This window comes from Grampus griseus, assembly GCF_964374135.1.
Source record: "Grampus griseus genome assembly, chromosome: 12".
NCBI lineage: Eukaryota > Metazoa > Chordata > Mammalia > Artiodactyla > Delphinidae > Grampus > Grampus griseus.
Genome location: NC_139006.1, coordinates 29,545,130 through 29,571,197, shown reverse-complemented (window position 1 = coordinate 29,571,197; position 26,068 = coordinate 29,545,130). Strand labels below are relative to the sequence as shown.

At 43.4% G+C, this 26,068-nt stretch overlaps 1 protein-coding gene across 3 annotated transcripts in view; it reads right to left on the bottom strand.

Moving 5' to 3' along the window:
• PPP4R1 (protein phosphatase 4 regulatory subunit 1) overlaps positions 1–25,304 on the bottom strand; it is a 60,999-nt gene extending 35,695 nt beyond the window's left edge. For 2 of the 3 annotated variants that reach the window (XM_082668317.1, XM_082668318.1), the window contains exons 1-6: positions 25,215–25,304; positions 25,072–25,116; positions 7,143–7,278; positions 6,195–6,301; positions 2,234–2,376; positions 1,640–1,786 (exon numbers count right to left, since the gene is read on the bottom strand). In XM_082668317.1, coding sequence (XP_082524443.1) covers positions 1,640–1,786; positions 2,234–2,376; positions 6,195–6,301; positions 7,143–7,278; positions 25,072–25,116; positions 25,215–25,221 — 585 coding nt within the window. In that variant the 5' untranslated portion in view covers positions 25,222–25,304. The remainder of the gene's footprint in view (positions 1–1,639; positions 1,787–2,233; positions 2,377–6,194; positions 6,302–7,142; positions 7,279–25,071; positions 25,117–25,214) is intronic. The other variant, XM_082668319.1, reaches the window with a different exon arrangement.
• Between the last annotated feature and the right edge of the window lie 764 nt (positions 25,305–26,068).

Sequence of the window (26,068 nt, the reverse complement as noted above, 5' to 3'; positions counted from 1 at the left end):
AAAAAACATGAAATCTAACAAAACACACACATGCTCTGTCTACTGAAAACAACCAAACATTGATGAAATGAAGAAAAGACCTACATAAACGGAGATCTGCCCATGCATTGTTAGGCTGGCACCATCCCTATCAGAGCCCTGGCCTCCTCAGAGTGGCAGGTGACACTGACATCCCCCAATCCCCAAAGCAGTGTTGTTTCTTGACTCCAGACTGTTTCTAGGCATCTCCAAGCCTGAGTTAACGATCCAAAGATACACAGTATCACTGATCTAGCATAATTAAATTGCTTAGAATGAATTATTCCCAAAACAAACAACTGGGAAGGGAGGGAATGCCAAACATAACAAAGTTAACACGACCAATTGTGAGAGAATCACAGGTTTCACACTAGCGCTGGATATAGCCTTTTATTATAATTATAATGTTTTACTATTCTTAAAACCCGTCAAAAATTATAAAAAAGCAAGTTAAACTCTGCTCAATATAAACCAACATTTATGCCAAAACTGATTTCCTTTTTAGAGAAGCTTGTGAAATTTAAAAAAAAAAATCAAGTTTTGGAACTTGACAGAGGTAGTGCTTTGTACAACATTATGAATGTACTAAATGTTACTTAATTGTAAACTTTAAAATGGTTAATTTTATATTATGTGAACTTCACTTCAATAAAAATGGTATTACTGAAAAATATCTAAATTTATTAACTGATACCTGAGTATCTAAAAATAAAATAATGGAATTTCCAACGGAAAGGAACTAGAGAGAAAATCTAATTCATCCTACGAACGATCCAGAAGCACTATAAAATTATTTTTAGTGTAACTTTTTTCATATCAACAAAAATGCAACTATATTAGGTTTAAATAGCAAACTCTCACTATCCAAATAGATCTGAATAAATTTTCAGATGGATTTATCACTTTTCTATTTTATTATAAGAATTCTTACTTTCTGAACTGAGGAACCATAGATGTGAATTATAACAGATATTACTATATGTAATTCATACCCTATTTATGATGGCTCTCAAATAATCAAAATATTTGCTAACCATGTCCAAAACACCAGAGAACTCACCATAATACTTGACTTTATTATGTGCATAATGACTTAATCTGTGTATTTTTCTACTAATCATAATTTATATCATATATTCCTTCCTGCAAATTCACACTGTCAAGTACAGTAGCCAAGCAGCATCCCTCTTTTTCCTACTATGCTTACGTGGTGCCTAGAAAAGTGCTCGACAGCAATTCAAGGAGCTCAAATGTTTCTATATTCAATACAGGGTTTTTAAAATTCCACTGGTTATTTTTGCCATCTTATTTTTCCATTTTGATAACGAATTTACAGTTAACTTATTATTTTCTTGTTGTGTATCTTGCTTTCTCAGAGCCCAGTGATAGAGCCATCGAATTCCCAAGTGCTTCTGCACAGCATGGGGCCCCAAGAAAAGACACCTTTTCCCTTGGAAGCCTATGTCCCTTTCTAGACCAGCATTACATTTCAAATGTAATGATTTGTGGCTACTCTGAGACCCAGTATGTGTCAACCCTACAACATGTAATGCAGCGTCATATTTAACAAGCGCCTCCTATCGGTCAAGCCAGTGACTAATTCTTGCTGAGCTCTGCTTACAGCCACAGCTTCTGTCTTCACGTCGTCATTGCTGTCGGGGGCGGTCAGCTCCACGAGGACGGGGCACACTTTGGTCTCCACATCAAACCGCTCAATTAACTCCTGCTCCAGCAGGGCCAGCAAGGCCGCCTGACTCGTTTTCCTGACCTAGGAAAAAACAGACACGTAAACCAAGTACACACACAGTGTAACAAAACTTAACACCTGAATTTCACAAATCTGAGGATTCCTCACCCAACTAGAGGGGGTTCACAACTGGCAAAACCTTGCCAATAAAAATCTGTGGTTATTCTGCAAAGACAGAACTTGGTAGGTTGTGCTGTAACAGATGAAGTGGAACAGAAAAGCCATTCTTGGAAAAGAGGTCTCCAAGCGCCAATCTTTCTGAGGGCCGCCTGGGAGGGCAGCGGGTGAGCAGCAGCCACTAGGTGCTGTCTGTTGCTGTGACCTCCCAGACTCTCCACAGCCTCATTTTGAAAAACAGAACAACAAAGTCAAAGAGGAAGGAACATCCCAATGTGACCACCCAGGAGGCCGCCGGGAGTGCCCCAGACTACCCCCATTTCTGTAAGAACGTGGGCAGGGCCCTCCTACCTGGTTATTCTGATCTGCGAGATATCTAACCACAATGGGTAGCAAGTACTTGGAAAAAGCGTACGGGATCGCAGGCCGGTTTTCTTGACAAAACAAGGCGATGTGAGGCACCTGCTCCATCAGCTCTGCTCTCACAGTTGGTTCTGTGGAAATAACAGAAAGGTGAGCTGAAGCATCCTCCCCAGAACCAGATCCTTGCCGGGAGGGGGAGTCCTCAGGAAATCTCTGGACTCTTCACCTCGCATCACATCATGAGTGCTTAGAAAATGCTCTGCAGCCTGCGATCCTTTTCACAGTCATGGCGAGGTCGACCCCATCCCAGATTCTGTCCTCAGAGCCTGCAATACTTCCTGTGAGGACCGGATCTGTTCACCTGAACTCACATCGACTATAACATGGCATCATCTTCAAACTCTGCTAGTTCAGAACCTCCAGGACAAGCCGTAACGACTGGGTCCTAATCTAAATGCAGCCAGCCAGTGGAAGGTTTACAGTTAGACTTAACTAAGATGATAAAGGGTCAGTGAATGCTAAAGGAAACCAACAGATTTAAAAAAAAAAAAAATGTGAAAAGACCCAAGTACATACGGCAAATTTAAACGTGACAGATATGGCATTTCAAAAAGATCAACTGTTCCATAGGTAATGGTAGGAAAGTCAGCAGGTTATGTGAGAAAAAAAGGGTAAGATTCCTATACTGCTCTCTCTACATAAATTCAAGGTGAATCAAAGTTCCAAATGTTGGGCTTCCCTGGTGGCACAGTGGTTGAGAGTCTGCCTGCCGATGCAGGGGACACGAGTTCGTGCCTCGGTCCGGGAACATCCCATGTGCCACGGAGCGGCTGGGCCCGTGAGCCATGGCTGCTGAGCCTGCGTGTCTGGAGCCTGTGCTCTGCAACGGGAGAGGCCACAACAGTGAGAGGCCTGCGTACCGCAAAAAAAAAAAAAAAAAAAAGTTCCAAATGTTGTTTTCTTTTTTAAGATCAAGAGCACTAAAAGACAGGCCTTCCCTGGTGGCGCAGTGGTTAAGAATCCGCCTGCCAATGCAGGGGACACGGGTTCGAGCCCTGGTCCGGAAAGATCCCACATGTCATGGAGCAACTAAGCCCGTATGCCACAACTACTGAGCCTGCTTGCCACAACTACTGAAGCCCACGTGCCTAGAGACCGTGCTCCACAACAAGGGAAGCCACCACAATGAGAAGTCCGAGCACCGCAACGAAGAGTAGCCCTTGCTCATCACAACTAGAGAAAGTCCGTGCGCAACAACAAAGACCTAACTCAGCCAAAAATTAAAAACAAATTTTTTTAAATGGCAAAGGATATGAATACTTAGTTCATTAAAAAAAATGCTCATCTTTAAAAAAAAAAGCACTAAAAGACCACATTTAAAAAAATGTTTAGGGAATTCCCTGACAGTCTAGTGGTTAGGGCTCCGTGCTTCCACTGCAGGGGGGCACGGGTTCGATCCCTGGTTGGGGAACTAAGATCCTGCAAGCTGTGGGGTGTGGCCAAAAAAAAAGTTGAATCTTGAGGTGGGAAGCCCTTTCAAGGCAAACAAAACCCCAAAATTAATTAAGACCAGCTACTTTCACTTTATAAAGACTTCCTTATAGACAACAGATGTAGCTAACAGGAGTTCTGTATTTTGAACCATGTACAAAACATATACTCAAACAAAAAACATATACTCAAACAAAAGTAAACTTAAAAATGAAAAAAAAGGGGCTTCCCTGGTGGCACAGTGGTTGGGAGTCCGCCTGCCGATGCAGGGGACGCGGGTTCGTGTCCCGGTCCTGGAGTATTCCACATGCTGCGGAGCGGCTGGGCCTGTGAGCCATGGCTGCTGGGCCTGTGCGTCCGGAGCGTGTGCTCCGTAGCGGGAGAGGCCATGGCGGTGAGAGGCCCGCATACCGCAAAAAAAAAAAAAAAAAAGTGAAAATAAAGGAGTTCGGGGTGGAGGAGAGGTAATATTAAAAATATTAAAGACTGCAACTTTCCCATATCTGATGGAGAGACAAGAATCCTCAAATTCATGGAAGCTCCCATCACAGTGGCTCTGACACCCCTCCGGCCCTTCCATTCCTCCCAAACTACTCCTAACAGTCAGAGGAATCTCCCAACCAGCCTTCCGTCACCCATCTTTTCCTCAAGTCAACCCACACTGCTGTGTTTCTGTTCTAAATCACAAACAAAGCAAACTCTCCAACTTGGCACAGTATAAATTTTTACAATCTGGCCCTCAACCACCTTATTTAAGTCTCATTCTTCTAAACCGTAGGCCCAGTAAACTCACTGTTGGCCAAACGGGCCGCTGTCCTGAGCTCCCCAAACCTCTACACCTGTCCTTTCCCCTCCCGAGCCCCCTCCTCCCCTCCCTCCCCATCAAACCCAACTCAAATGCCACCAACTGTCCAAAGCGGGTCCCAACCCTCCCTGGTATAATTTACTGTTAGTATGTCGGCTGCATTCGTTAAACTGTTAATTTGATGACGGATTCTTACTCATCTCAGTAAGGCTCCAGCATTTAATCTAGAACCTGGCATACAGTATGCACTGTTTTCACATTTACTGAATGAATTCAGAGTGTAAATGTCAAGAGAGATATTTATCAGGAACTCAACAACTTGAGATATATTTTAAAACACATGTAGAATATAATATATGTAAAGAACAGCACTGTAGTTGGTAAACAGGTGGAAGAAAACAAACACAAATTCCATCTTAAAGAATATCTACACCTCTATGAAAGGAATGAACACAATGGAATGCAATAGTGCCAAAATTTTAAGTTAAATTGTTTATCTCTGCTAAATCTAAAAATAAATTGTAAGTAAAAATCATAATTGATGAGACCCTCCTAAAACCATTCTGGAACAAGCATATACATGAGCAATTATGTACACAGAACATCATAATGAGATAGAAAATTAGGAAGCTTACTAATGTTTTTTTCTATAAGAAAATAAAAAATATTTAAGGCTTACATAAATAGTAAACATATTCCCATAAAGTGAGTTGCTTACCAAAAGATGAGCTCATCTGAAAATTAAAGGATGAGAATTGTTGCCATGCCAAAAGTTTGATAAATTGAAAAATAATACATTTTAATAAAGAGGTCGTGGATTTAAGAAAAAAATTTTTATTTGATTTTTGAATCATTTCTAAAATCAAATATAAAAATATGCTCAAAACAATATTAGGTAAAAATGGTAAATTTTATGTATGTTTTACCACCATAAAAAATATTTTTTTAAAAACGTAATAAACCGTATTCTAAGCCTCAAAACAAGTTTACCTCTTTCTTAAGCAGACTCTCCTCCTCTTTTCACTTTAGAGACAAACAGCCTTAGTTTTACAAGGGGTGATAAACATTTTTTATAAGTAAAAATGCATTTTATATTTGCCAAAAAATTTACAGCCCACTCCATCCTTTTAATTTATTCAAAAAATTTTTTCAAAGCAATTTATTAATTCTAAAATAGTATTAATGTACATGATGCAAAACAATGTTCTGAGTTTTTTCTTACAAGAAATTTTCAAAGTTAAACTAAATGGGCCTACTATAAAATGTTTGGATCTTAGTAACAGGTTTTTTTGTTTGTTTGTTTGTTTGTTTTTGCGGTACGCGGGCCTCTCACTGTTGTGGCCTCTCCCGTTGCGGAGCACAGGCTCCGGACGCGCAGGCTCAGCGGCCATGGCTCACGGGCCCAGCCGCTCCGCGGCATGTGGGATCTTCCCGGACCGGGGCACGAACCCGTGTCCCCTGCATCGGCAGGCAGACTCTCAACTACTGCGCCACCAGGGAAGCCCAGTAACAGGTTTTTATTTTCTTGTTACTGATGGGTCTGATAATTTATTTAGGAAATATTTCAAAGAAATCTCGCATTACACTAAGTTTTTCATTAGTTTTTAGAAACATAATTTAGTAAAAGAAACCTTTCTCTGCATAAATATATACCTGAATCATCAGCTAATCTGCTTATTCTTTCCAAAACAGCAATACAATCTCTCTCATCATCGCAGACTTCCCTCAGTGTGTCCAGCAGACTCCGGGCCACCATTTGTCTACACAGAAAAAGAAAATTATATGATGTTCAGTGGCATTAATAGTATTTAGAACTTTAAAAGGCAGAATCCATATAGTTTAAAAGAAAATTTTTCTTAATACATTTTATAACATATATTAAGTCCCTAATTTCCTAAGTGACAAATGCCAGTATGGATTTTATTTTAACAAGATGAGACTGATTATTTACCAAAATATGTTCCACCTTTACCTGATCTGACAAATTTCTAAGGTCACTGAAAATTTGTTTCAAGTAGCTACCTTCAATTATCATAAATATGGGAAAGTACAATCATTCTTCATTATATAAAATGTTATCTTTACATATTTTACTCAGTGAGTTTTATACATCTATACTCAAACAATTTTATTAGCAAAGACTTTGAGATTTCCCCGAGAAGCCTGATACAGGTGGTCTGGGGGCCCTAGGTGGAGAAACAGTGCATGAGGGAGAGTGTGAGCTCTGGTCACTGCCATGTCCCTCGCCCCTTGGCTGCCAGTCACCTGGCCCACAGCAGGCACACACCACCACCTGCTGGAGGAGGAACTGACGCCTCAGCAGTCACTTTAATGAACATTAAAATTATGCCTAATAGCAAAGAAGCAGTTTGTTTGTTTGTTTTGTTTTTGCCAAAAAGTCAAGAAGGAGTGCTGCCTGCTCACAGGACGGAGGAGTAAACAACTGTAAAGGCGGCCACGGTTGTGACCAGCAGTGAAGCTGGGTGACTCAGACCACGCAGTAATGACATCTACTTTCAACTGGATACTTCTGTTTACTGAAATTCATGCAATAAAAGCCACACTTGTGCTTCCACCTTAATGGAAAGCATACGCACATACCTGTTAAATACGTTCTCACTCGCAGCATACTTGTCCAGTCTCCCCAGCGGCGTCAACATGTCATCTTGTGAGACAAAGTCCAGGGCTGAAGGTACAACAATCACATCAGACTCTGAGCTGCAGTCATCCACACCAACTATCAGAGACATCAGAAACACTCCTTGTAACACTGTCGCGCTAAAAGGTACCCCTGCCTCTCCGAAGCAGCACAAGGAAAACTGCCCTGTATTGTTCTTGGAGTGGCACAAAAAGTCACGAGAGAATCTGAGAATCGGCTCAGAAGCCACGACTAACTGACGGATGCTTCTTCTCCTTTTCTACAGATATGTTCTAACTGCCCCTAGAAGCACAGGGGTCAGTAGAAACTCAGTCTGGGGTGATCAAGGAACAGAGTGATCAGAAAAGAGTGATCACACAGACCTGAGAACTTACACGTTCAACCAGAACACTAACAACTTGTAAATAAATGAACTGTCAAACACTGACAGTTAATTCTGCAAGGCAGAGAGCAACTCACATTATATACAGAACAAAGACAAGAATGACAGCAGCCATCTCATCAGAGAGAATGCCATATGAGAAGTCAGAGACAGAAGAGCAACATCTTTAAAGGACTGAAAGAAAAAAAAAAAGTCAACCTACACCTCTATACCCAGTAAACAGAAATTGTTCAAACACAAAGGTGAAATAGAGACTTCTTCTGACATACAAAAGCTGACAAACGTCGCCAGCAGCAGACCCACACTACAAGAAATACTAAGAAAATTATAGCAGGTGGAGAGCTGGATCTTTACAAGGGAATGAAGACTAGCAGAAATGGTGAACAGGTGGGCAAACACAAAAGCCTCTTCTTATGTAAAAACATCTCTTTAAAAGATAATTAACTGTTTAAGGCAAAAGTATGTACTGTAAAATAAAGAAAAAATGTATTGTGGGGTTTATAACACGTGTAGAAGTAAAATATATTTACAATAGTACAAAGGCAGAATAACAGGGAGGTATATTGTCCTAAAGTTCTTTTATACATATTATGTGAAAGTAGACAGTAATAAGTCAAAGGCGCATACTAATTATAAACTCTACAGCAACTATTAAACACCAAAAAAACCCCACCCAAAACATATAGCTAGTAAGCCAATAAAGGCCCGAAAATGGAATCATAAAAAATACTGAACCCAAAAGAAGGCAGAAAAAGAGGATAAAAGGAAAAAGGAAAAGATGGAACAAACAGATGGGAAATAGCAAGAGAGAGGAAAACCAAACAATATCAATAATCACATTAAGCGCAAATGCTCTAAGTAGCCCCACTTAAAGGCAGAGATTGTCAAACTGGATTAAAAATAACACCTAACATGAAAATAATTCCTTACATAGTACAGAAAAGTTTTAACAGGTTATTCTGATCTACAATTCATAGCAAAGTACCTTATATATTATGAATCAGAGCCGTAAGAACCACCCAGATACTCTCATTTGACCTATTTCCTCCTCTAAGACTGTGGAGCTGGCATGACCTCGAAGGCACCTTTATGCAGGCTCTAGAATTCTATGACTCTGACCAAACTGTTTCATCAGTCACACGCTTGTTAATCTTGAAGATAAACATTAATAGTACTGATTCAGGTCCATAAAAAGTCAGGGGCTTTTGGGAACAGTCCTAGAGCAGAGACAGTCTAACACTGTCGTGTTTAAGACAAGCTTGGAGCACTTACCCTAAAATTCAGACCCCAGATCTCATATTCAGATCCTGACTGTGCAGGTCTGGAGTGAGGCCCAGGAGCAATCATTTATAATAAATACCCCCAACTAGCTCAAATGCAGATTGCTGAACAACTGTATTCAAGAAACATATGCTGAGAGGGTTACAAACCATATTTTGCTTCCACTTACGTTACCACTCTACCCATTATGGTTGACAATTATTTCTGTACAAAAGGGAGTGTTCCACTCCAGCAGAGGCACTGGGGACAAAGGTGCATTTCTATTTCCCAGAACTGCAGCCTCCTGCCAATAACTGTGGAGCCGCTTTGTCCTGAATCATCCTCTCCAAATTCAGGATTTCCTCATCAACTCTTGATTGGACTGGGACTTTCCTGGTAGCGCGGTGGTTAAGAATCCACCAGTCAATGCAGGGGACACAGGTTTGAGCCCTGGTCCGGGAAGATCCCACATGCTGCGGAGCAGCTAAGCCCGTGTGCCACAACTACTGAGCCTGTGCTCTAGAGCCTGCAAGCCACAACTACTGAAGCCCACATGCCTAGAGCCCGTGTTCCACAACAAGAGAAGCCACTGCAATGAGGAACCCTCGCACCGCAACGGAGAATAGCTCCCGCTCGCCACAACTAGAGAAAGCCCGTGCGCAGCAGCAAAGACCCAACACGCCAAAAATAAATTAATTAAAAAAAATTCTTGATTGGACTAAATGGCTCTGCATTTCATATTTATGGAGGCAGCAAGGATGTGATTACCATGGCTACAGACTGCATACCTAAGTCTTACCCAGCCACCCTACAAATGCCTGCCACAGGTTACAAGAAGGAGAAACACAAAAATAATCCATAAAAACTATCACCACTAGGAAAGAAAAATCCTACAGCATAAATGATGGTACAGTCAATAACATCCTCAGATAAAAAAGACAAAACAGGGCTTCCCTGGTGGCGCAGTGGTTGAGAGTCTGCCTGCCAACGCAGGGGACGTGGGTTCGTGCCCCGGTCCGGGAGGATCCCACATGCCACGGAGCGGCTGGGCCCGCTGAGCCTGCATGTCCGGAGCCTGTGCTCCGCAAACGGGAGGGTCCACAATGGTGAGAGGCCCGCGTACAGCAAAAAAAAAAACAAAAACAAAAACAAAAAAAAAACAGAGGGAGTAAACACAGCTATACTGCTGCGAGAATCATATAGCTTATGGAAAGTAGTACATTAATTTTAAATAGATTATGGTAAATTAAAGATGCAAATTACAACCCTTAGGAGTACTCTCTAAAACATGCAAGAAAGGATGGCTAGAAAGCCAACCGAGAGTTAAAATGGAATGCTAAAAAATACTGAGTTAACCCCAAAGAAAGTCACAAAAGGAGCAACAGAGAAAAAAAAAGACAAATAGAAATAAGCAACCAGATCAATAATTACATTACTTATAAATGGACTAAACATTTAGGTCAAAAGGTAGAGAATCCCAAACTAATAACAAGGTAGCAACTATAGTTGTTACTCAGCTATAGTCTTGTCTACCAGAAACACATTTTTAAAGTCAAAATTTCAACCCATGGGTTGAAAGAAAAGGATTACAAAAAGGAGAAAGATAAAACATGAAACAGTAAGCATAAGAAAGCCAGAGTGGCTATTTTATTACCAGACAAAATAGACGAAGACAAGGAGCATTACAGAAGATGAAGAGAGACCTTTCATCACCCGACCTGTGCCCCGGCGCCCCTCCTTTCTGGGTCACTAAGTTGATTCTGGATTCTTGGACGTTACAGCAGCAAGAGCCCCTTACAGAGTTCACAGCTTTAAAAATCCAATTTCCTACACTGATGAAGTGAAGAAATCATGTCAGCTTTTAGTGTTATTTGAAATTTCAAAATGACTTAAAAGCAATGAAAACAATGATCACTTGAAATGTTTTTTCAAATTATATCTACGCTCCCCAAATTCCAGTGCTCCCTCTTCCCCTGTAAATTTACTGTCTTGGGTAGCTGAAGGGGGACCAGGATGGAAAGGAAAAAGGAAGATGACCTAAGAGGTCAACATGAGACAGAATTCCTACACTTACGTAGGAAACCCTCAAAATTTTTCAAAACTTAATATTTAGTTATAAAAGCTTCCATGAAGAAGCTAAATGACAAAAGTGTCAATGAAATCTTGTGTTTTTTAGTGAATTCTAACAGAATTCCTAACTGGAATAGAAACCTGGGATACGAACTGAAGTCTTATACTGAAGGGTTAGCCCATCTTGTCTCAAATCAGACTCAATAGATCCTACCAGTTCCAAATCAGGACAAGAATCAAATGTGTTACAATGCAAATTAAAGAGAACATCCAGAAAAACAGGACAAGAGAAAGAAATGATAAAACAAGGACATTTATCTTTGTTACTTGTAAAACTGAATCCCCCCCCTTCGCATGAAGGTAAGAGACCATGCAGCACAAGAGAAAGAATCACCCCTGCATTTCAGGAAGGGCTCCATCCACTTTCCACTCCCCACACCAGCACCAGCTCCAGCAGAAACCCAGAGCCATAGAAACCAACAACCCATTCTTTTAAATTTAAGGAAAACAGCATCTAAAATATAAAAATTTTAAAGTTGGACCCATTTGAAATTTTAAAGATGATTATCACTACACAGTTATAGCGACAGTGATGTGAAAAGGGCAGAGGCTTTTTAAAGTTAAGACAGATCTGGGTCCAAATCTCATGTTCTGCTCCTTGTGAACTATGCATGTGGACTTAATGCAAGTAATTAATTAATTTGGCTCCATTTCCTCACATGTAAAATACCTGTTTGTTGTCAAGACTTTAAGACACGAAGACAAAGATAACATCTATAATGCACCTAACACAGTGTCAGGCTAGTACATCCATGTTCCCTCGAACCGGCAATTCATTTGTTTCTCATACAGAGAATCTCATCGTAGTTTCCCTGTGTTTTTAAATGTTTTCATTCATTTCATTCAATAAGTAGGACAGCACATCTACTGTTTAAGTGCCAGGCACTCAACAGGGAACACAGATATAAAAACTAGACAGAAATTGTATGCGTGTATCTATGTACACACGTGTGTATATATGTGTGTGCAAAGACACAGACAAAAATATGCTACTAAAAGATGCACGGTGTAAGAGTACATACACAGAACGTGTGCCGTCCACTGTTACACTTCTAGGTCTGCCCTGGTGAGCAAGAGAAGGCTTCAAAGCCCAGCCAATTCTGGGAAGATACACTGAGGTTTGCCAAGCAGGACAGAGGGCGGAACAGGGCGTCCTAAGCCGAGAAGCCCAAAGACAGGGAGTCGAGGAAAACCAAGTCATGTCTAGAAAATGAGTAGTTGTTCAGGACACGTGGGGCACAGGGTTCACACAGAAGTGAGGCAGGAGGAGGAGGGGACAGTGACCAACCAAAATCAACTTAGCCTTCTAGTTTTCAACAGAGTAACATTATTACATTTTGCAAACTCCTCCCATCTGGCTGGAGAAATCGCACTGCCGCCCTGTAACTGGGACTGGCGCTTGAGATTTTCTAAGCAACAATGGAGTTAAATTCAACCATTATCTCCTTTGAGTGACAATTCCGGGCAGCGGAGATACTTACTCAACTATGTTATAATAAAATGTGATTTAAATGATCAATTATTAATTAAAACCATCTTTTTTTTTTTTTTTAATTAAGAAAGAAGCAAAGATCGTGGTGTCTCTCCCAAGCCGAGCCGCCTGCTGGTCAGCACATGGCATTCTGAGAGCACCACCGCCAGCCTTGCCTCGCTCCCCTAACCATCATGGAAGCCCTTGGCCCCGCCAGGAGCACAACTTCTCACCTGAGGGAGGCAATTCCAGCTCTGCCTGCATCAGCACCATGAGCCGCTGTCCTACTCCCCCCATCAACAAGGCTCAGGTATGCTCCACATTCGTGCTAATTTCATGCTCATTCAACAAGACTTCTGAGCCTACTCTTCTTAAAGCTTACACTTCTCTCAGACGTCCCAAACCTCTATTCCAAGTCCCCAGAACTACCTTCAAAAAATCACCTTCCATTCCTATCTTACTACCATACATGCATTTGATGCCAAGTCAGGAAAAAGAACGTGCCAGCAACCATGAGCACAGGAGCACGGGAAGAGCAGCGTGAGGGGTCACCTGTCCGCATACCTGCTTGAGGGCAGCGGGAGGGGCGCAGAGGTGCTCAGCTGCTCTCACACGCGCCTCAGAACAGCACCTCACCGCCCTGTCTAAACAGAGATTCTCCCACCACAGCCATAAACACCAAGCCCCTCACCGAGGACTCAACCACAGAAACGACGTTCCCACACGGAGGGAAAGGAAAGGCTGGCTGCTGGCCCTGCACATGTGGCCGGGACCACACTTTAGGGGCAACACAAGGTAATTAAGGGCCATTCTGACCACCTGGGCTTTTTCCTGAAACACTGAATCCAGAACTTAAGCCTGCTAGTCTCTAAAATGACTTTTCATCAGACTTCTTAAAGCTGTAGCTCATCTCCTCATCAAGACAAAAGCAATCTGTCCTATTTCTTTCACTCTTGTGACTCTTCTCAAAGATTGGCAATAATCTGCCAAAACTAGGGACAAGGCTGACTCCCCCATCCCAACACCCTCGTCTTAAATTCTCTTTTCTTGGATCTCTTGGAATATTTTCTACCTTTCTAGACTATTCTTGCTTCTCTCTAACCCTTTTGTGTAGGTAGTTTCTTTCCCCCCACTTTGTCCTCCTGTACACATTGTACACACACACACAACCCTCCTCCCCTCGATAAGCCACAGCTTCCACTACCATTCACAGTGCAGAGGACCCCAAAGTTCTCCTGCTCTGACCCCCACGGCCGGGTTTGCAGGTACTTCAGAGTCTGCACCTCCATGTCACACGTGTTCTGAAAACCAAACTGTCCAAACCAACCTTATAAAAAATCAGCTCTTCCTCATGACTTTCTGATTACCACCATTTTCCCCAGTAACCTGCAGTTCTCAAACTTGAGGCCTTCAGTTACTCTGTAAGGCACTTTTCTTGCCGCCACATCTGATCAGTCGCTATGAACTAGAAATTCTACTTCTATGAAGTACTCTGTATTCCCACACCTCTCAGTTTCCAATACCCTAATTCAGAGGCTCTGATATCGTCTGCTTAGAGCACACTGGGGTATTTGAACCCCATAAGGTACATGAAGCTTTCCCGAGGAATAAATCAAGCGGATAACTCCAAGGGCTACGCCAGACCCAACCTCCAGGAGTACTCCGTCACAAAAATGTGCCTGGGCTGTGGATCGAAGACTTTCCCTTCACAACCTCCCAGCTCCCGTGACCTCAAGGCTGCAGTGCTGCACTGCCCCCGTGCAGAAAAGCCTCCACTGCAAAGCAAAGGGATCCTCTGCAACACTGATGAAGTGTTAAGAGTTCAACTCTCTAAAGGCTGTAATATATACTTTTACAAGTCAGGTATTCATTCTTCAACCCTTTGCTTTCAAAAAAATTGAAAGACCGATAGCTCATTAAAAGTAATTTTAAAATTTTTGACACATAGGTTGGAAGAAGTTCAAGGAAAGTAGTGGCATCGCTAGTAAAACCCTTTCCATCCACTTATCTATGTCAACAAGATTTCTCCGGGCTTACAGCTCTTAAAATAAAAAGTAGAAATTGATGCTAAATACTGTCTTATTCTAGCAATAAATTATATTCACCCATGAATACATGTTACTTTTTAAAAGCTCCATCCATTTTATTAACAGACACCTATTTAATAAAATTTTGTTTACCAAGTGTTTATCATAATTTGCAATACATTCTGGTTGATCAACTGAGTATTAATAAAGAAAACAAAGTTTTAAAGTTTTTTTATGGCCACAGGAAATTAAAAATTTCAATTTCTCCTTTTATCTTTGGTGCAAAGAAACGTGATAGGGTGATCAATAAAACTTGCAAGCATAAAAATATATTAAGGTAAAATTTTGCGCAGGAAACAGAAAGATCAGGAAGAAAAAAAGAACAATGTAAAATTCCCAATTTAAAGTTTATTCTTGAATATTTGAAAATGGATGATGGTGTGAAGTGCTACATTTAGATTCCATTTTTAAAAGTGATTATGACAGTTTCATTTTGAAAATACCTTTAAACTTGAAAATGTCTGAGAGAAAATTTCCGAGATTAGTTTAGAAGGTATCCAGTCGTTAAGTTTGAAGACCACTGCTCTCGACTATCACAACGGTCAATCCACTTACTCCAGTCTCCTCATCCTAACCCGGTTTGCAAATCAGAACCACTTCCACCTTCCGACAGCCCTTCCTCCCTCCCCTCCCCCACCCGTCTGGATGAAGGTACCGCTCTCCCACCGTAATCCAAGGGCCCCCTGATCTGCCCCCACAAACCCCGCACACAGCCTGGGCGGGGGGCCGTTTTCTGCAGGTGCCTCACACTTTTCCACCTGCTCCATGTCTGCCCTCTTTACCATCTCAGCTTACACTCACCTACTTATAAATATCAACCAGGAAGTTATTTCCTACTCTTTCTGATGAAGAGCTCTTCCTCCTATGAACTCCCCACAGCCTTGGGGGCCTGCGCTTTACTCCACCAGCAATCGCAGCGTTTTATTTTTTCTTCTTTATTTTTTTGTTCCCCCACCCCCACCCCGGCAACGGAAACACAGGTAAAGTCCCAGAAGAGGAAGCCTGTCTTGCTAATTTTTATTACCTAAACAAACAAACAAACCCAAAAAATGGGGTCTAATGCTTCTCCAGAAGAATGCCTATTCATTAACATTTGTTAATGAGAAGGTAGTCCACAGAGACACCTGCGAAGACAAGGGTCTTTTAATAGCACTTTATCCTCCCCTAAGACACTCACAGACCATTAGCATATTAGCACCTTTGAGAAGTACTACACCCAACAGAACTGATTAATTTGTACAACTTAACTTTCACCAAGCTTGATGAAAACATCCTTCTATTCTCCACACAGCCTCTAGGAATATCCACTAAAACAGAAAAAAGCTGATGGTCTGTCCTCCTTCAATCTTTCCCTTGATAATGCTAAGGCCACAATAAACTTGCCGAATTTTTGTTTGTTTCCCAAGTCCTTTACATCTTAGAAAATGAAAGATAACGAGACACACCATACAGATTTAATCATTTATAAGAGTTACCTTAACATTTGGGGCTTTAAATATTTTAACAAATAAACCAACAAACAGGAAAGGCAAGCTCTTCTGAAAAGCAGAAAGCCAGCAAGGAAATGTAACTGATTCAGGTAAGAATCATCTACACACACTAATACTAACGGGTGAATGTTTGTCTGGGAATGGGATATCCCCCAGCATCAAGTCACTTCTCTTACCAACTTTTGATACAGAAAAAAAAAAAAAAAAGAGAGAATCTTTAAGTGGAGAAATCTGGTAGACATCACACCTTAACCAAGCTGTTAAAATCAAATTACCACCACCAATGATGGAGAACTGACATCAGGTGCCTTTTGAGATGAAGCACTGAGAAAATCACGGAATTACTTACATAGCATCTCTGCACACACACAAAGAGGGAGGGAGGGAGGAAGGAGCATAACCTGAATTAAATCACGAGGAAACAGATAAAACCAAGCTGACTCTTCAAAACTACCAACATCATGAAAGATAAAGGCTGAGAAATTGTTCCAAACTAAAGAGACATGACAACTAAATGCAATGGCAGGAGCCTGGATTGGCAAGATAGTTGCTATAAAGGACATTATTGGACAATCGCTGAAATCTGGGAATGAGCTACATATTACATAGTTGATTTGTATCAATGTTACGCTTTCTGAATTTGAGTGATTATGAGAGCCTGGCCTTGCTCTTAGGACATACAGGCTAATGGTCAGGTCTGCAACTCCTTAAAAAGGTGCAACAAAGAAATTAAGATTAAGAATAACCTATACATTACACTGTGTATCTGTAATTATAATCGTATAGAGAAACAAAGAGCAAACTGCCAAAATGTTAACAATGTTGAATGGAGGTGAAGAGTTTGGGGAATTAACTATAACACCTGTGCAACCTTTGTGTAAGTCGGAAAATTCTCAAAGTAACAATTTAATTTGAAAACAAATCATTTCATTATTTTACCGCAAATTACAATACGTTTTATGGCCTTATTCAGCTTGGCCAGAAAATCACAATTCATCTCAGCAACTATATACTGAAGGCCTACTGTGTGCTGGGCTCTCTGCTATGGGTAAAGTATAAAAATGTTCCAGATATATATCCTCAAGCAACAGGTATGTCAAGTTTCAATGTGTGACAATATGCTTATCAGAAATCCTTTCTTCAAATATATTGAAAGTTTACTAAATTCTTAGAAATGATTTTTACTAGTAAATAAGTATAAATTTGTCCTAGAGCATATTTAATTTCACAACTGAATTTAAGCAGGAATAATGTGCTAAAGCTTACTCTATGAATATTTCAAAAAACATTTCCCTAAAGTACATATGCACATGAAAGAGGAAGGGGCGTGTTTATCTACTTTCAAATTAGGTACCAAGATCACGTTTTCTATACAGCATTCTACTGGTCAGAGATGCAGCACATCAGAGCGTTTGCAGGTGTGGACTCCCATACATTATAGATGTGGTGTTTGTTTCTCCAGTGTGCAAACATTTTCCTTGCAGTCCTATTAACCCAATTGCTTTGGTTAGGAATCCTTTTTTCTGTACGTAATCCAAACATAAAACTTGAGCTAATCCAGGTCCAAATAATCACCAGTCCCCATAAATGAGGTACCTGAATTTATCTAAAGTCTTGAGGTTTTATTTCTACCAAAAACTAATTTGATAGATTTAAATGTGAAAATAATTTCTATCAAATCTGACTTTGAATACAACTCCAAAGCAGTATATAAATTTAAATATAAATTCAGCAATAAGATTTTGGACTGACCACTTCAGTAATCAGGTAGTGCCAGGATCAGACATGTCAGATCACGCCGATGTTCCTGCCCACTTTTGCTCCAATGACTGGCTCCCTTATGTATGAGTGTTTTAAAACACAAAGAAAAAGGGTATATTGTGCTTCCAACATCCCCATGGCAGGCACTACCTGGACAAAAATGATTTTACCCACCAAATACTTGGAACATGCTATGACCTTCACATCGCCCAGAACCTCTAGGAGGTTAGATAACTAAATAAGGGACAAATTAAGGGAGGTCAAAACTGGAAGGCAGGAAGAGTACAGTAATAAAGAGTAATAAAGTAATAAAGACTGTGTCAGCCAGGTCTAGATGTAACCCAACACTTGCAACGTAGGTGACTGAGCAAATTACTTAACTGTTCAGGTAAGCCTCATCAGGTGCCACTTCTGTAAATTTGTGGAGCTACACACCTCATCGGGGAAGAGTGTCAGCAAGATTATAGCACAACACGCAACACACAGTATGACAACACGTGGTAATTTTTTTTTTTTTTTGGTATGCAGGCCTCTCACTGCTGCGGCCTCTCCCGTTGCGGAGCACAGGCTCCGGACGCGCGGGCTCAGCGGCCATGGCTCACGGGCCCAGCCACTCCGCGGCATGTAGGACCCTCCCGGACCGGGGCACGAACCCGTGTCCGCTGCATCGGCAGGCAAACTCTCAACCACTGTGCCACCAGGGAAGCCCAACACGTGGTAATTTTAAAAATGAACAAAATCCAGAAATTTCTCCCACTTCCCTTCTGCAGCAAGTTAAAGAACTATGTGAGAGGATATCTGAGGAAAAAACTTTAAAACCTACAAGGTCTGAATAGTATTCTACCCTCTGCCACCAAGCCATGTGTGCAAGACCTTGGGCCCAAACTTTCTCATGCTTAAAATGAGAAGGATGAATATATAGTCTGTCCTCTAGCTCTTGATTTCTGTAATTCTGGAATCACTGGCTCACGACAGGCATAGCACAATTCAAATTTTTAAGTTTATGTGAGTCTCTGGATGATACAGCAAACCAATTTAAAATATAAAATTCAACTTTTGTTTACCAATATTCTTTTGTTACCATTAAGGCTGACCCGAAATGGTGAAACGTGCTTATTAGCATGATAAAAAACAAGCAATATGTTGCTTCTTTTAATCTGGTGATCAATATTAAGATGAAAGTGAGTTTAGTGATTATACAGGTGGGCTTTGTTACAGTAGAACCAGCAAGGAAAATGTCTCAAGAATTTAATCATTTAAACTTTCATAAACTACCATACCTCACCATAATCTCAGATGCTCTTCCGTTCGCGGATTACAACATCACATTGCAGGTATATGCCTTGTGAGATATTTAGAGTTAAAATAAATGACACTGGGATGTCTTTAAAGTACTCTAGCTGCCTCCTCCCAACCCCCACCCACAAAAGTTCAGATGTTAAAGGAGAGTAAGTAAAAGGTGGGTATAGGATGGCTCATTTGCTTTTGTGTATTTTCGAAATTTCCCATTTAAAAAGTGAACAGGGCTTCCCTGGTGGCGCAGTTGTTGAGAGTCCGCCTGCTGATGCAGGGGACACGGGTTCGTGCCCCGGTCCAGGAAGATCCCACATGCCGCGGAGCGGCTGGGCCCGTGAATCATGGCCGCTGAGCCTGCGCGTCCGGAGCCTGTGCTCTGCAACGGGAGAGACCACAACAGTGAGAGGCCCGCGTACCGCAAAAAAAAAAAAAGTGAACAGTATTTACCTTAAAAAATCAATGTAGTGCATAATATTAAAAAACTAAAAAAGAAAAATATCATGAATGCAGAAAAGCATTTGACAAAATCCAACATTCATTCCTAATTTCAAAAAAGGTCTCAGGAAACTCAGGGGACTTTTCTCAACCTGATAAAGGGCATCTGTGAAAAAATAATAAATTGAACAGCGAAATTCAAACTTCCACGCTTCAAAATACACTGTTACGACAATGAAAAGAAAGTCAAGGGATGGAAAATAATATTTGCAAATCCCATATCTGAGAAAGGACCTGAATTCGGAATATACAAAACTCTCAGAACATAGTAAGAAAACAACCCAATAAAAAAAGATTTGCACACCTCACCAAAGAAGATATACAGATGCTAAATGAGCACATAAAAAGATGAGCATTATCAGACTTTAAGGAAATGCAAATTCAAACTGCAAAGAAAAACACACTTAAGAGACTAAAGTGCCCGGCAAGGGTGTGGGGCACCTTGGACTCACACACGCTGGTCGGGGCGGGAAGCCGTACAGCCACTTTGGAAAACAGTCTGGCAGGTTATCTATCCGAGAGAAGGGAATGTTACATCCACACAGAGACTTGCACCTGAGAGAGCCGTGATGGCCAAGAACTGAAAGCAGTCCAAAAGCCTAGCAACATCTTAAAGACAGAACACCTGAGAGAAGTGATGTAAACTTGCTCAAGATGATACGGTGAATAAATGGCCTGAACCTGGCTCTAAGTTTATGAAGCCCAGCGCTCTTCCCCCTTCACTGAACTATACCGGGACATATTCCAGAAGCGCAGCACGATCAATGCTCAAATACTAACCAAACTGGTACCAATTAGGCCAGAAAAGGAGTCTGCTCCTAGGTCTGGGGAGAAAGGGAGCTAAGAAGACTGACTTGTAAGGAGAGAGTTGGGGACGGGCGTGGGGAGGTGGCCCTAGGGGGACCTGCAAGCTGGGAGACTGTGCAGAAGTCCCCTCCTACAAGTTCTAGGGAGCACTGGCCTCTTCACCACCTTCACCAAAGTTGCAGAGGTGTGTCACCCGCTCTTCTTCCCAAAACATTAAATCGTTTACTTTCAGATCCAAGTTAAAAGCAAAACAACACCCCAATTCAAGTGCAGAAACTGCCCACCCTCTCATGTAGCTGATGGCAAAAATTCTTTGTCATCAAGACAGAAAAATGAAAAATTCCAAAACATAAGGCAAACACAGGGGTGAAGTAACAGTAGTTTAATAAACAAATATAAAATATTTGTTTTGATGAGAGGAGGAAATGAGGCCAAAGGACCAGAAATATATAAACCAGTGATCAACACGTGGCAGACTAAGAACTCCACCCAGCAAGGGCATGTTCTCTCTCACAGGCAGAAGAATAAAAACCTATGCATTCAGGTGTTGGGTCCCCCACGCCCCGGCCCTGCAGCTACAAGCCCAAGCGGCTGACACGCACCGTTACAGAGAACAAAGAGTACTCTCCCATTTTTTTCTTTTTTTTAGAAATTCTGTATGGGGAATTATGACCCAAGGCATCATTAACTGATTCTATATGCATGTGGGTACCACTAAAACCATTTTTAAGCACCTTTTCTAAGACACCAACCATATTATCTCTCAACAACGACTTCTCCTGTCCAGTCTTGCTGGTAGCAATCAAAACATGCTACAAGTCTCATGACTTGCTCTCCCAAATCCCTATTTAACAACACTTCTAAATATTATGATTTTCAAGGGCACCTTCTTCAGGTTTTCGACCGACTCCCTGGCCACCACAGGACACAGCCCCAACCTTTCACGCCTCGCTTCCCCAGGTGGCGAGACTCTAAGAAGCTTATCAAACCCAGTTTTCAGAAACAGTGGAGGGCCCAGAGGCTCTGGATGGAGTTTAGTTTAGGTAGTTACACCCAATTAGTTCTGGATCCATCGTTAATTCACTGTTTCAAACCTGAAAAACAGTATCATGTAGAAGGACTCCAAAACTTTAACAGGAAAAATTCTGTGCTGTGTCATATTCCAGAACACAGCTCCAAAAGCCCTTCCACAGCATGCTAGTCACAGCTGAGAGAGGTTAACATAAAGACTCACACCTGCGCCTCATTTGAATCCCCTCCCTCTAGGTTAAATTAAACCTCAGGCAGCATGCTAGATTCATCTTCAAGGGTATTTATTCTAAGCACAGGTTCAAACAAATCGCCTACGCAAGCTGGGGCAGCTCGATGGTGTAAATTGGGCAATCTAAGAAAAAACAGTGTTTAAAATACAATATTTAGAATCAGGAGGCCTGGCTTAAAATTCTGGTTGGTGCTTAGGAATTTTGTCCCCTGAGAGAATGATTTAGTCCCTCTGCATATCAGCTGACTTATTTATTAGTATCGGTACACCAGAGCCTACACGTCCCACGGCTACTGGGAAGAACCACCCGCATACAAAAGCTACTGCAAATCACTAAGCGTTACATCATCTTTCTTTTAAAATAATCTTCTTCAACATATTACTGACAGAAATTTAAATTTTAATCTAACTCCTGTGAAATTATTTTTACAAACGTTAACTCACCAAATCCTACTGTATCTTAAGTCCCATCTCACCTATCCTAGAAATCTAGCAACTTCAATGTACATCAAAATTGCATCTGTGAAGAACCGACAGTAGAAATTTAAAACTCTTTCTCTGAAAGTCTATCCAGAATTCTGCACTGACTCCCATCATTCCAGGCACAGGAAGGGTTCACCCAACTCGGAAGTTGCTCTGCTTTCACTCTGAAATTCAAAGTGTGTTTCATTGGACAGTATTGGAAGTATCCCTTTTAACCAAAAACAAACTTAGTTTTTCAATGCATTATTCTCCTAAACTTAATTTTTTTTCTAAACTTAATTTTAATAGTACCTTAAGACGATGATATTTACTTAACTTTATGACCTTTTGAGATGTACATACAAGGCGCCATTCTTCACACATTAGGATTTTGTTTCTTTTTCTCCAAGGGTTACCAGTCAAGTCCATCTCTGACCAACCCTTTTCCAGTTCTACCCACTTTTCTACTGATTCTACACAGAGACTTGGGGGCTTAAAACGAAACAGATCAAATGAACGACCTGAGAGCCTCATCTCAGGATCTGGCAATGCCCCCCTTTCAAGATCTGGACCCCACCCAGGGCCTCCCCCCGGCACCCCAGCTTCTCATCACTTGTAGAATAGTATTTACTCTCTCTTCCTTCTTAGTCTAGGTTCTGCATTTAGGAAAGGTGACCAAGACTATAGAGCTGGAGCAAAGAACAATGTCTTCCCCTCTCAAAGGCTGACTCAGCCCTGGCCTGGCTGAAGGGGCAGGTCTGGAGGCGGCCTCCACCAGCGCTGCCCAAGACAGAAGACCGGGCTCAGGAGACACAGCCCAGTTGTGCGGGCAGCCCAAGCCCCTCTCTAACGTCTCTGGTCCTCTCCCTTCTCCAGGATGTGCAGAGCCTCTCCATTCCCTGCCCGTCCATCTCGCCCTGGACCAAGGTCCCACCACCAGGTTCCCCTCTCACCCTTTCTCCCTTCAAAACAGATGCCGAGTGGTCCTTCAGCTGGCCATATGTTCCAAGATCCCTTGTTCCTGAATATTCTGGGTAAAGGTTATCACCTGTAGAAACTATAGCAACTAAGAAAATAAGCAATTATTCTAACAATGACTTCAACCAAATTATAAATATGCAAATAAACTGTGCCTTCAAAGGTCGAACATTTTATCCTAAATTAAAACACACTGGACAATACTGTAAATCAACTATACTTCAATAAAAAAAAAACCCACACTGGGAATGAACTGGACCTTAAAAAAAGTTAACTGCAAGCATTAGCAGCAACTGTAAATATGTAAAGTCTGTGGTGTAATGGTCGACATCAGTATTTCCTTCCCTGAACTTTCCTTCCAGCTTCCCTCACTTTTTACTCATAATAACAACACATAATAGTCACTATTTCCCTGCTACTATTCTAAGTGCTTTACATGCATTAACTTATGTAAGGCTCTAAACAACTCTATAAGGCAGGTAATATTAATTACAGCTGTTTACAAATGACAACACTTAGACACAGAAAAGTTCAATTGAGCTGCAGGAATCCATCCAAAGTGACAACGCCAAGAACGGAACAAAGCAGTTCAGCTCCTGAGTCTTGTCTATTAACAACTGTGCTAGGATGCTTCTGACACCTTCATTGTCACACTTACATTAAAACTGCTTATAAACCACTAGAGGGCACGGATTGTGACCATCCTTCACACTGCTCTATCCTCAGTACCAAGCAGAAGTCTGGAGGGTCCTGAGAAATCACTGTTGAGCTCTGCACAGGTAGGCTGCCCCTTCTAGACTGTGCCCCTTAAGGGTGAAGGGCCAAAGTACAGCTCATCCTTTAAGCTTTAAGTGTGCAATGGTACCTAAGTGACAATAAATGAATGACGGTCCGCGACACCTGCTGAAGGAAAGCGTCTTCTATCTGCAAAGCCTTGAACCTAAATACAAGCCTGAGAAACCCCCGTCTGGAGACAGTCACCTCTCCAAACCTCTCCCATTCTAACTGCAGAAAATCAAGCGCTGCCTTAACTAACATTTCAAACTTACTCGTAGGCAGCCCAGAGTCCTACGGTACAACGTTAAGGAAATGTAAGTGCTGTCCTTCACTACATGTGCACTGCTGCCTTAAGAGAGAGTTTTACTGAAAAAACATAAACCCAGACTTCGCAAAAGATAAGTTTACATATGGTTAATTCATTTTCGAAATACTTCTTTTTAGAGACTCCTAAAGAGTAAATTCCCCTCACTTCACTCAAAACACCCAGTAATTTAAAAATTAAGCTTAATGTGGGCACGAGAAACCACATTAGACATGCTAAGGATTAACTCCACGGCATTTACAAGAGCAATTTCAAAGCGCAGCTACCTCGGAATTCCCGACTTGGATGATATTAGGGTCAGTGAGTCTCAGCACCGGGCGGGCTTTCCCCTAAGCCCCACACACGTCCCTCCCGGGTCACCACTTCAACTCGAAGGCAATTTCCAAATTATCTTCCGACCTCGGAAGAGCACATACGAGAGAGACACTTCCTTTCTGACACTCCTCCAGGAACAATGTCAAACTTTCTGCTTTCCTTGAATCAAAAGACCAAGCCCTGAAAACTTCACTGTCGCCGGGAAAGCCGAGATGAGAAGATGCAGGAAGGCCCGGCTGAGTCGCCAACATTTGCGCCGAAGAAAGACAGTCGGTGAAGCCGGACCATCCCGCCCAGGCCGCCCCTTCTGCCTCCGCGGCCACCGACCCCGGATCCCGGACCCCGGGACGGCGCGGCGCTGGGGCGGCCTCGGGAAGGCTCCGTGCGGCGGGCGACGCCCCGACCCGCCCGCGGCCCCCGTCCCCGCCGAGGCGCCGGGAACCAACGGCCGCGCTCCCGCTTCCGCCGCTGGGGCTCCGCCCGAACGGCCGCCGGCCGCCCCCGAGCCCGCGCCGAGGCCTTGGGCGCCCGCCGCCCTTCCTCCCGCCCGGCCCGGGCCCGGCCGCTCACTCACATCCGTCCGCGTCCTCCGGCAGGTCCTCCTGCAGCAGCGTCAGGTCTGCGCCGAGGGAGACAAGAAAGGCCGTGAGCCCGCCGCCCGCCTCCCGCCGCCCCGCGCCCCCGCCTGCCGCCCGCCGCCCGCCGCGGGGCCCGTACCCGCCATCTTGCGGCGCCCCCTCCTCCGCCGTCGCCCGGGGACCCGGGGCTCCAGGGGCGGTGCGCGCGGCGGCCGGTGGACGCGCGCGGGGGGCGGCGCCGCGGGGACGCGCAGGGCGGGCCGAGGGCGGCGGGCCGGGGGTGGCTCCGGACGCCGGGCGGACCCGGCCCGCCCCGCCCGCCTGCGCGCCGCTCCGCCTCCCGCCTCGCTCGCTCCGCCCGCCGGCGCGCTCTCGGCTCAGCCCGGCCCAGTGGTGCGCGGAGTGTGGTGGCGCGGCGGCTGCCGTCGCCGGAGCCCCGCGCCGTGTGGCGGGCGGGGCGGGCGGGGCCTCCCGCGCGCTTTGTTGGGTCACCGGTGCCGCCCAACGGGCCGCGCGCACCGGGGGCCGCGGAGCCACCTCTGGGCGGGAAGCACCGCCTCCGCGCCGGCCGCCGGGCGCCGCGAACAAAGCCGCGGGGACGGCGGGGCATCCCCGCTGGTCCCCCGCGTCCCGGCGCCGGGCTCAGGTCCGCTGCGCCGCCCGCGCGGTGGGCGTGCGACCCGGGTGTAGGAGGACGGGCGACTCTCGCCCCCGGGATTGTCGGGATTAATGAAGAATGGCCGGAACCGAGCACCGTGTACTGGGCATCCCGCAGGTGCTGGGGGAACGGCGCCTAGCATTAGCTTTTTGTCTTTAAATAATTTTGGTAGCCCTTGAGGTGCTCAGCTGAAATGTGTAACACAGACACTATTATTCCACACGTGTTAAGTGATGAACGCAAGCTCCCAGTGCAGAGTGGGGGCCCAACCCAGGATTTCTGACCCACTTCCCACTGTCCTGTGTCCAGGAGTGCAGCCCACCTCCCCGTCTCCC